The sequence below is a fragment of the Macaca fascicularis genome, chromosome 19, assembly GCF_037993035.2.
Source record: "Macaca fascicularis isolate 582-1 chromosome 19, T2T-MFA8v1.1".
In the NCBI taxonomy this organism is placed as follows: domain Eukaryota; kingdom Metazoa; phylum Chordata; class Mammalia; order Primates; family Cercopithecidae; genus Macaca; species Macaca fascicularis.
Window position 1 is genome coordinate 6,447,835 of NC_088393.1, and position 11,030 is coordinate 6,458,864.

Here is an 11,030-nt window from a genome sequence, read left to right on the forward strand (position 1 = left end):
TGCGGTCCCGCAGCGAGGGGCAGCTGGGAAATGGACGCTTTAAGTCCCGGGCCGCCGCAAGGCTGTCTGGGAAATGTAGTCAGCACGGCGCTAGTTGTACCTGCCCGCGGAGCCTCCTGGGAAATGTAGTTCGGCCCGGCCGGGTCCTGGCAGCGTGAAGGGAAAGAGGCGTTAGGTTCCTGGCTGAAGCCTGAAAGTGACTCGAGAAGAAGTCGGAACCCGAGAGATCCACCCGCGCCCGCGCGGGGAACCAAGGGCCCGGACCTAGGAAGAGTGTGCCTAGAAGGCGGTTGTCACGGCAACGCGAGGGCGGGATTGTTCGAGAGCGGCGGCCCCCTCACGTGATCGATTCGGAGGCGGGGCGTCCGCCCAGGGGGCGGTGCCGGGCCCCTGGTGGGAGGTGGAGACCAGGCGGGGACTGTTGCCCGGCGACGCTCCGGCGCTGGGTCCCCGCGGCCTGGCTCCTCGCCGGGAGAAGGTGGGCTTCGAGTCACGTGACCCAGGCCCTACGGGAGGGGGCGCGGTCGGGTACCCGGCAGGAGGCTGCGGAGAAGAGAGGACTGTGGGGGCGTTCGCGTGGCTCCCAGGCTGGGACCCCAGCCCTGCTGTACAGTGGGGGAAACTGAGGCCTGAGTGGGTGAGTGCACGGTTTAGGGGTACGCAGCGGGTCACACGCCCGCTTTGTTCAGAGGGGAAGCTAAGGACCGCCGAGGTCAACAAGGGGCCGGTGAGTTCTGCAGAGATTTGGCTTCCCCCCATTTCTCCCGCATTTCGGCCGGGCTGCTTTAACCGTTCATGTGCCCATCCCTCTGTCCATACGTCCATCCTTCCATCCATCCATCTGTCCATCCACCCATCCATCCTTCCATCTATCCATCCACACTTCCGCTCATCCATCTGAATCCCCATCCATCCACCCATCCGTTCATCCATCTGTCCGCCCATCCACCCACCCATCAGTTCATCCATCTGCTCCCCCATCCTTCCACCCATCCATCTGTCCACCCATTCATCTATTTATTTGGCCATCCACTCATCCATCCGTCCATACATCCATAAATACATCCATGCATCTGTCCGTCCATACGTCCATCCTTCCATCCATTTATATGTTCCCCCCGTTTATCCATTCATCCATCCATCCATCCACTCATCTATCTATCCATCCATGCATCTGTCCGTCCATCATCCATCCATCCACCCATCCATGTATTCATCTGGTCATCCACCCACCCATCCATCCTTGTATCTGTGCATCCATACATGCATTTGTCCATCCATCCATCCATCCACCCATCTGTCCACCCGTCTGTCCATCTGGTCCCACTTCCCCCTGCCGGGCTGCTGCAGTCAGTATGGAGCTGGGGGCGGAAAGAGGGATGAGCAGAGGGGCTTCATGGGCTGTCCCTGGCAGGGGAAAAGGTGGAAGCTCGTTTCTTGCTGTGGGCATGCCTGGTGTGTTTGGGGAAGGCGAGGAGTTCACTATTTTGAGAACTGAACGATTCATTGATGGGGCCGTGGGAGAGGAGGAGAGACAGGTAGTCAGGGTCTACACCTGCAGGGCCTCATGGGGTGCAGTGAGGAGCCTGGTTTCCACCAGTTGCAGTGGGGACCCCTGAGAGGGTTTGGAGCAGGCAGGGCCGTGGCCATGTTGCTTTTGACACAGATGCCTTTGGCTGCATGGACAGGAGAGGCAGGGAGGGAGTGAGTGTGGACATGGGGAAGCCAGTGTGGAGGTGGGCAGACCAAGTGGGAGACGGAAGGGAGGCCAGAGGAAAAATGGGGGTGGTCAGGCCAGGAGTAGGGTCTAGGAGGGAGGTAACAATCTGGGAGCCCTGGAGAGAGAGAGGAAGGGACAGTTGGGGAGAGATTGGAGACGGAGAATGGATAAGATCTGAAAACCATGAGCTCATGGGGGTGAAAGGATAGAAGGAGGTGAGGACAATGCCTGGGTCTCCCATTTAGGGACAGGGGACAGTGGGGCTGTTACTGTGATGGTGAGCTGGGAAGAGAAGCAGGTGTGGGGTGACACGCTGAGCCTAGATTGGGTCCTGCTGGCTCTAAGGGGCCTGGAGGTTGTCAAGAGGAGACACCCAGAGGACAGCAGAGGCAAAGAACCTAGGGCTGGACCTACAGATGGGAGATTTCGGGACTCCTCAGTGATCCCCTCCGTCTGGTTTGTCTCATCTTCCTGGTTCTGGAAGTCCTCTTCCCCTTGTCCCACTGACTTTTTCTTTTTTTTGAGACGGAGTCTCGCTCTGTCGCCCAGGCGAGAGTGCAGTGGCCGGATCTCAGCTCACTGCAAGCTCTGCCTCCCGGGTTCACGCCATTCTCCTGCCTCAGCCTCCCGAGTAGCTGGGACTACAGGCTCCCGCCACCTCCCCCGGCTAGTTTTTTTTGTATTTTTTAGTAGAGATGGGGTTTCACCATGGTCTCGGTCTCCTGACCTCTTGGCCCGCCTTGGCCTCCCAAAGTGCTGGGATTACAAGTGTGAGCCGCCGCGCCCAGCCTTTTTTTTTTTTTTTTTTTGGTATGGAGTTTTGCTCTTGTTGCCCAGGCTGGAGTGCAATGGCAAATCTCAGTTCACTGCAACCTCCATCTCCCGGGTTCAAGCAATTCTCCTGCCTCAGCCTCCCAAGTATCTGGGATTACAGGCATGTGTGTGCCTCAGCCCCCTGAGTAGCTGGGATTACAGGCACCTGCCACCACGCCCGGCTAATTTTTGTATTTTTAGTAGAGGTGGGGTTTCACCATGTTGGCCAGGCTGGTCTCAAACTCCTGACCTCAAGTGATCTGCCTGCCTCAGCCTCCCAATGTGCTGGGATTCCAGGCGTGAACCACCACACCCAGCCCAAGGAGGTCACTTTTGCACTGAGACTTGAAAGAAGTGAGAGAGCAAGCCATTTGATTATATCTGGGAACAGCATTCTAGGCAGTAGAAATAGCCTATGCGAAGGCCCTGAGGCAGGATGGTGACTGGCTTTTTTTTTTTTTTTTTTTTTTTTTTTTTTTTTTTTTGAGACGGAGTCTCGCTCTGTCACCCAGGCTGGAGTGCAGTGGCCGGATCTCAGCTCACTGCAAGCTCCGCCTTGCGGGTTCACGCCATTCTCCGGCCTCAGCCTCCCAAGTAGCTGGGACTACAGGCGCCCGCCACCTCGCCCGGCTAGTTTTTTTTGTATTTCTTAATAGAGACGGGGTTTCACCGTGTTAGCCAGGATGGTCTCGATCTCCTGACCTCGTGATCCGCCCGTCTTGGCCTCCCAAAGTGCTGGGATTACAGGCTTGAGCCACCGCGCCCGGCCGACTGGCTTTTTTTGTTGTTTGTTTTTTTGAGACGGAGTCTCGCTGTGTTGCCCAGGCTGGAGGGCAGTGGCACAATCTTCTCAACTCACTGCAAGCTCCATCTCCCGGGTTCACACCATTCTCCTGCCTCAGCCTCCTGAGTAGCTGGGTCTACAGGCGCCCACCACCACGCCTGGCTAATTTTTTTTTTTTTTTTTTTTTTTGAGACAGAGTCTTGCTCTGTTGCCCAGGCTGGAGCGCAGTGGCCGGATCTCGGCTCACTGCAAGCTCCGCCTCCCGGGTTTACGCCATTCTCCTGCCTCAGCCTCCCGAGTAGCTGGGACTACAGGCGCCCGCCACCTCGCCCGGCTAGTTTTTTTTTTTTTTTGTATTTTTTAGTAGAGACGGGGTTTCACTGTGTTAGCCAGGATGGTCTCGATCTCCTGACCTCGTGATCCGCCCGTCTCGGCCTCCCAAAGTGCTGGGATTACAGGCTTGAGCCACCGCGCCCGGCCTTCCTGGCTAATTTTTTGTACTTTTAGTAGAGATGGGGTTTCACCGTATTAGCCAGGATGGTCTCGATCTCCTGATCTCATGATCCACCCGCCTGGGCCTCCCAAAGTGCTGGGATTACAGGCGTGAGCCACCGCGCCCGGCCAGCTGGTTTCCAGGAACAGCAAAGGGTCTGTTTTAGTGGAGCAGAGTGAGCAAGGAGGACAGGTCCACGCAGGGTGCTTGTGGCCACCAAGGAGTCTGGTTTTTATTCTAACTGGAACAGGAAGGATTTTCAGTCCAGGGGAGGCAAGGTGTGTGGATGGAGAGGGCTGAGAAGGGTGGAGGGAGAGGGAGCAGGTGCGGTGGTTCATGGAGCCACCGTGGTGGCCTGGACAGGTGGTGGCTGTGGAGAGGAGGGCGTGGATCCAAGGCGGTGGCATCACCAAACACCCACCAAACGCGGTGGCTGTGGGCCAGGCCTGTGCCGGCCACCTCTGTCCCCTGTCCCTCTGCAGGCCCACAGAGGACCATGAAGGTGCTTCTCCTCACAGGGCTGGGGGCCCTGTTCTTCGCCTATTATTGGGATGACAACTTTGACCCAGGTGAGCACCTGGGGTTGAGGGAGGGAGAAACCGGGCCAGCTGTCCTGTCCTCCGCCCAGAGTGACCACCCTGGCTATGGCCAGCCAGCCTCCAGGGAGCGCGAGTACTGCTGACAGGGGCCAGCGCTGGTGTCGGTGAGGAGCTGGCCTATCACTACGCGCGTCTGGGCTCCCACCTGGTGCTCACTGCCCACACTGAGGCCCTCCTGCAGAAGGTGAGCCACCCCATGTCTAGATGAATGGTGGGGGTGCTCATGGCGGGAGGGAAGAGAGCCTAGGTTTGAATCCCTGCAATGACCAGGCTTCCTGTGTGACCTTGGGCAAGTCGCCTAACCTCTCTGAGCCTCTCAGTTTCCTCATTTGCAAAACGGGGACAATAAAACCATTTTCTGGCCAGACACGGTGGCTCACGCCTGTGGTCCCAGCACTTTGGGAGGCTGAGGCAAGTGGATCACCTGAGGTCAAGAGTTCAAGACCAGCCTGGCCAACATGGTGAAACCCCGTCTCTACTAAAAATACAAAAATTAGGCCAGGCACGGTGGGCTCACGCCTGTAATCCTAGCACTTTGGGAGGCCAAGGCGGGCAGATCACTTGAGGTCAGGAGTTCAAAACCAGCCTGGCCAACATGGTGAAACCCCGTCTCTACTAAAAATACAAAACAAAACAAAACAAAAACAAAAACAAAAACAAAAAAAAACAAAAAAAACACCAGCATGGTGGCAGGCACCTGTAATCCCAGCTACTGAGGAGGCTGAGGCAGGAGAATTGCTGGAACCCAGGAGGTGGAAGTTGCAATGAGCTGAGATCACACCACTGCACTCCAGCCTGGGTGACAGAGAGAGACTCTGTCTCAAAACAAAGAAAAACAAAATTAGCAGGGCATGGTGGCACGAGCATGTAGTCCCAGCTACGTGGGAGGCTGAGTCAGGAGAATCACTTGAACCCTGGAGGTGGAGGTTGCAGTGAGCCGAGATCACACTACTGCACTCCAGCCTGGGCAACAAAGTGAGACTCCGTCTCAAACAAACAAACAAAAACCCCACCTTCTCATGGGTTAGGATGTTGTGCCAGTGCAGTGAGGCGGTGACTGGAAAGTGCAGTGTTTCTCAGCAAATGAGAGTATTGAGTGTCCATGCCTGTGCTGATAGCCAGGGCTCTCAAACTCCAAGGGAAGGATGGCCACTTCCTAGCAACAAACAGCCCATTGCTACTTCAAGGAAGGGTATAGCTCTTGGGCTCAAACTTTTCAGTTTTTCAAGAGAAGCTAGCAATCTGGAAATTGTAGGTGAAATGTCCTGTTTTAGATGTTGGTGATTGACTAACCACCAAATTGGCCAGCATTCTGGCCCGCAGGCTCCACTTTGTGCCCCCAGCAGTGGTACATTTTTGGGAATGGTGTCGAATGGGGCTCGAGGCTCAGAGTGAGGGGGGGGTTTTCAGGCGGGGGCCTCCCTATGGCTGGCAGGTGCGGGGTGGGGGGGGGCGCTGCTGTAGAGGAGAGGCCCACGGGCAGCTCTGGCCCCCCCCAGGTGGTAGGGAACTGCCGGAAGCTGGGCGCCCCCAAGGTCTTCTACATCGCTGCGGACATGGCCTCCCCTGAGGCGCCCGAGAGTGTGGTGCAGTTTGCGCTGGACAAGCTGGGTGAGGGGCTGGGCCTGAAGCCTGGAGTCCGGGACCTTGGCCTAGGCCTTAGGGACAGGACCGGAATTGGGCTGTGGGTGTGGCTACAGTAACAGGTGTGTCAGGGCGGAGACGTATGCGGACTGGGGGCGTGGTCGGGGCGGAGTCTCATTGCATCTTGGGGAAAGTGCTCTGAACGGGGCCTCACTGAATGGGGACGAAACCTTGCTAGATCCAGGGAGTAAGGCCAGGGCTGGGTGTCTTTGATCGTAGGGGGAGTAACCTGGGGCGGAGTTCACTGGATCAGCGCTCTGGGTGGAGCTAAGATCGGGGGCGGGGTTTGATCGTTGTCTTGGGGAGGGGCCTCGGGGCTGACCGGCGTTTCTGGGCCAGGAGGGCTGGACTATCTCGTGCTGAACCACATCGGCGGCGTCCCGGCCGGCACGCGAGCCCGCACCCCCCAGGCGACGCGCTGGCTCATGCAGGTGCTCCACTCCTCCGTGGCCCCAGCCCGCCCCTCGATCTCAGGGACCGGTGGTCCGCTTCCTTCGCGGCCGGGGCTCTGCCAACTCCTGAGCCGGCTCTCCACCTTTCCCGCCCCGGCCACGCCCCTCCTAGCCCAAGGCCCCGCCCCGGCCTTGACCCCGCCCCCGGGCCGGCCTTCCGGGTTTCTGGCCCCGCCCTCCGGGTTTCTAGCCCCGCCCTGCCCGTAGGCTCCGCCTCTGCCGGTGACTCGCGAGTGCCACCTGCAGGTAAACTTTCTGAGCTACGTGCAACTGACGTCGCGGGCGCTGCCCAGCCTGACGGACAGCAAGGGCTCCCTGGTGGTGGTGTCCTCGCTGCTCGGTGCGTGCACTCGGCCCCGGCCCTGCGGGACGGGGAGTGGGGAGCTCGATGCGGGTGAGCCTGGAGGGTCTGGGCAGGCTTCCCGGACGACGGGGAGCCACTCAGCCGCTGCTGTCCGCGCTCCCAGGCCGCGTGCCCACGTCGTTCTCCACTCCCTACTCAGCGGCCAAGTTCGCGCTGGACAGCTTCTTCGGCTCCCTGCGGCGGGAACTGGACGTGCAGGACGTGAACGTGGCAATCACCATGTGTGTCCTGGGCCTCCGAGATCGCGCCTCCGCCGCTGAGGCAGTCAGGTGAGGCCCGGGCGAGCCTGGGGTTGGGCTGGGGCCCATGGGCGGCCGCCCAGCCCCAGCCGCAGTCCCCACCGCGCCCTCCCGTCCCCAGGGGAGTCACGAGGGTCAAGGCGGCCCCGGGGCCCAAGGCAGCCCTGGCCGTGATCCGCGGCGGCGCCACGCGCGCAGCTGGCGTCTTCTACCCGTGGCGTTTCCACCTGCTGTGCTTGCTCCGGCGCTGGCTGCCGCGCCCGCGGGCCTGGTTTATCCGCCAGGATCTCAACGTCACGGCCGCTGCTGCAGCCTGAGCACCTGGGGGTGCCCCTTAACGTCCCAGACGGGAACGCTCCTCTCTCCAACTGTCCCTGGAGCCAGAACACTCACAGAGACACCCCTGAGAGGGTGGCCATAGCCCAAGATGAAGTCATCAAGACAGAAAAGCAAAACCGAGAAAAACGACGGGCACCTGGAACCAGTTACAGCTTTGGAGGTGCAGGTGCCCCTTGTTAGGTGCCTTTGTCCGGGACCTGCAAAGCCTCACCTGTTTGGCCTTTATTGATGACATGACTGCTTCCATTTTGCAGATGAGGAAACTGAGGCTCAGAGAGGTCACGCCACCCTTGAGCCACCCATGGACCCCTCTCCATCTCCTGTCTGTGTTTCTAAGTCCCTGATTTATTTTTTCCACTCATTGCATCTGGGATTATCTCCCCCAACCCCTGCCAGCTTCCCCCAGCTGGGGTCTCTGGTACTCTTCACACCTGCAGGGACGTCTACACTGTTCGTCTAGCTGGTGGCAGGGTCTGAGGGGAGGAGGAGGGAAAGAGTGTGTTCTGGGCTGGACCCAGCCTCCTGTTTGTGAATAAAAACTCTTCTTCTCTTGCATATATGTTGTTCAAATTCCTTGGTAATTCCAATTTGCTAGCAGCTGGTGGGCAAAGGGAGTGGGGTGTATGTATCAGGATCCTTGACTCTCAATCCCATTTCACAGGTGGAGAAATGGAGGCTGAGAGGGCCAGGAGCCGTGGCTCACGGCTATAATCCCAGCACTTTGGGAGGCCAAGGTGGGCAGATCACTTGAGGTCAGGAGTTTGAGACCAGCCTGGCCAACATGATGAAACCCTGTCTTTACTTTTTAATTAATGTATTTATTTTTGAGACGGAGTCTCACTCTGTCGCCCAGGCTGGAGTGCAGTGGTGCGATCTAGGCTCACTGCAACCTCCACCTCCGGGGTTCAAGCGATTCTTGTGCCTCAGGCTCCCGAATACTTGGGATTATAGGTGCAGGTCACCACACCTTTTTGTTTTTTTTTTTTTTTTTTAGTAGAGATGGGGTTTTATCATGTTGGCCAGGCTGGTCTCGAACTCCTAGCCTTAGGTGATCCCCCAGTCTCGGCCCCTCAAGTGCTGGAATTACAGGTGTCAGCCACTGTACCCAGCTGCAAATATTTTAATTAAAAAATTAGCCAGGCGTGGTGGCATGTGCCTGTGGTCCCAGCTAAGGAGGCTAAGGCAGGAGGATCACTTGAGCCCTGGAAGTCAAGGCTGCAATAAGTTATGATTACAGCACTGCACTCTCTAGCCTGCGTGACAGAGCAAGACCCTGTCTGGAAAAAACATGAAAGCGCTAACCCCAATTAGAGCAGCCCTAAATCGAGACTCTGTCTCGTATATTAGTAGCATTAAAGGAGAAAAATTGGAAACTTGTGTGTTTCCGCCACGTAATTCAGTTATTTACTTCCCGTCCCTGCACCACCTAAAATTACATCAGATGTCCCCAAGGGGCACTATTACACGTTGCTGTATTCGGACCAAGTCCAGAGCTTGACCAATTGATAGATAATGAAACCAATACCCTCGTTAATGGGACTTTTTTTTTTTTTTTTTTTTTTGACAGAGTTTCGCTGTTGCCCAGGCTGGACTGCAGTGGCGCGATCTTGGCTCACTGCAACCTCTGCCTCTGGTGTTCAAGCAATTCTCCTGCCTCAGCCTCCTGAGTAGCTGGGATTACAGAAGCATGCCACCATGCCTGGCTATTTATTAATTATATTTTTGAGACGGAGTCTTGCTCTGTCGCCCAGGCTGGAGTGCAGTGGCGCGATCTCGGCTCACTGCAAGCTCCGCCTCCCGGGTTCACGCCATTCTCCTGCCTCAGCCTCCCGACTAGCTGGGACTACAGGCGCCTGCCACCAGGCCTGACTAATTTTTTGTATTTTTCGTAGAGACGGGGTTTCACCGTGTTAGGCTGGTCTCGAGCTCCTGACCTCGTGATCCACAAGCCTTGGCCTCCCAAAGTGTTGAGATTACAGGCGTGAGCCACCGCACCCGGCCTAATGGGCGTTTTAACAGTTCAAACAGTTTATTATTATTCTCGTTCTACAATTGAAGAAATTCTGGGGGATGACGTCGTCGATGCAGGGTCGGCCAGAAATCGGCGGAGTTGGCTTTCGAACTCATGTCACAAGCAGAGAGAGGAAGGCAGCCACAGTCACCTCCACTGGTTCCGACTCCAGCTCTCGGGCTCGCAGGAGTAAACGCGCATGCTCAGGGAGCTCGGTCGCGCATGCTCAGTGAGACCGCGGGGGGAAGACTCCAGCCGCCAGGGGGAGCGCGCGCCGTTCTTGCCTCTCTGGCATGCGCCTCCTGAGCCGAGTAGATATCCCAGAGTTCCGCTCGCCGCCAGCCCTTCCGCCAGGGCCGCCACGGGAGAGCAGTAGGTAAGTGCTTTCCCGCACTGCCGGGATCCGCCGCCATCCAGACTCCCGGGTCCTCTGTGCGGGTTGGAGGATGGTTGGTTGTGGCAAGCGAGGCTGAAGAAGCCGGGACGCGGGTCTCTGGGCCTCGGGAACCGAGCCTGTACTCACCTCCGCCCCTTCTCCCCTCCGCTGTCCGCAGCCATGGCTCTACGCTACCCTATGGCCGTGGGCCTCAACAAGGGCCACAAGGTGACCAAGAACGTGAGCAAGCCCAGGCACAGCCGCCGCCGCGGGGTGAGTGCGGGGGCCACGCGGAGGTTGTCGGGGGTTTCTTGGAGGGTGGAGGGCACGGCTTGGGCAAAGGCTCTCGACCTGAAAGAATGCGCGTTGGGGTGCGGAACTAAAGGGGGCGGCGGCAATCCACGCTGGGGCAGAGGGAGCACCTTGAGAGCGGCGCGGGGCAGCGGGTTTGGGGTTCTGACGTATGAGTAGGAGTTCGCTGATGGAGCTGGCCCGAGGTTGCGGTGTGTGAGGTTGGGGGATTTCAGGTGTGCCAGTGTACTGGGCTCTTTTATTCAGCCTGGACTCCAGGCGCGTCCTGCGAGTGTTGCGGAGACTGGGACTTGGGGAGGATGGGAGCTGCTCCGGGCGCGGTGAAAAGCGCTAGGGGTTAATGCCTTAGTTCTCACAGCTACTTACAGAGGGGAGGAAGTAGCCAGGGAAATCGTGGCAGCGCGAGAAGCTGCTTAAGTAGAATGCAGGGTTCCCCCTACCCTGACGGCCGCCCCTTTCCCCCCAGCGTCTGACGAAACACACCAAGTTCGTGCGGGACATGATTCGGGAGGTGTGTGGCTTTGCCCCGTACGAGCGGCGCGCCATGGAGTTACTGAAGGTCTCCAAGGACAAACGGGCCCTCAAGTTTATCAAGAAAAGGGTAGGTGGGCGCTGCCGGCCGAGGGGCGGGATGGGATGGGAGTTGGGGCCGGGCTGACTGCGGCCTCGTCCCTGGCAGGTGGGGACGCACATCCGCGCCAAGAGGAAGCGGGAGGAGCTGAGCAACGTATTGGCCGCTATGAGGAAAGCTGCTGCCAAGAAAGACTGAGCCGCCTCCCCCGGCTTCTCCGTGAAATAAAGAACAGCTTGACCGAAGCCCTGGCTCTGCTGCTGTCCGTGGGTGGGGGGGGGGGTTGTCCGCCGTCCCCTCTGGTGCCCGCCCT

At 58.2% G+C, this 11,030-nt stretch overlaps 2 protein-coding genes across 49 annotated transcripts; both read left to right on the forward strand.

Annotated features, from left to right (window-relative positions):
- The first annotated feature begins 420 nt into the window (after nt 1–420).
- Nucleotides 421–9,834, forward strand: HSD11B1L (hydroxysteroid 11-beta dehydrogenase 1 like). 47 transcript variants are annotated; one of them, XM_074025463.1, is made up of 8 exons: nt 421–727; nt 4,293–4,379; nt 4,463–4,593; nt 5,909–6,020; nt 6,393–6,484; nt 6,752–6,845; nt 6,973–7,138; nt 9,536–9,764. In XM_074025463.1, exons 2-8 carry the CDS (start codon nt 4,307–4,309, stop codon nt 9,762–9,764), a joined length of 897 nt encoding a protein of 298 aa, XP_073881564.1. In that variant the 5' UTR covers nt 421–727; nt 4,293–4,306. The 47 variants fall into 47 exon arrangements, 46 of the variants coding, with proteins under 46 accessions (XP_073881564.1, XP_073881563.1, XP_073881562.1 ...); XM_074025462.1 differs by having other exon boundaries at nt 421–637; nt 4,255–4,379; XM_074025461.1 differs by having other exon boundaries at nt 421–637.
- On the forward strand, nt 9,784–10,962 carry RPL36 (ribosomal protein L36). 2 transcript variants are annotated; one of them, XM_065535654.2, is made up of 4 exons: nt 9,784–9,907; nt 10,013–10,107; nt 10,613–10,747; nt 10,826–10,962. In XM_065535654.2, exons 2-4 carry the CDS (start codon nt 10,015–10,017, stop codon nt 10,913–10,915), a joined length of 318 nt encoding a protein of 105 aa, XP_065391726.1. In that variant the 5' UTR covers nt 9,784–9,907; nt 10,013–10,014; the 3' UTR covers nt 10,916–10,962. The 2 variants fall into 2 exon arrangements, with proteins under 2 accessions (XP_065391726.1, XP_005587702.1); XM_005587645.4 differs by having other exon boundaries at nt 9,784–9,834.
- Nucleotides 10,963–11,030: the final 68 nt, after the last annotated feature.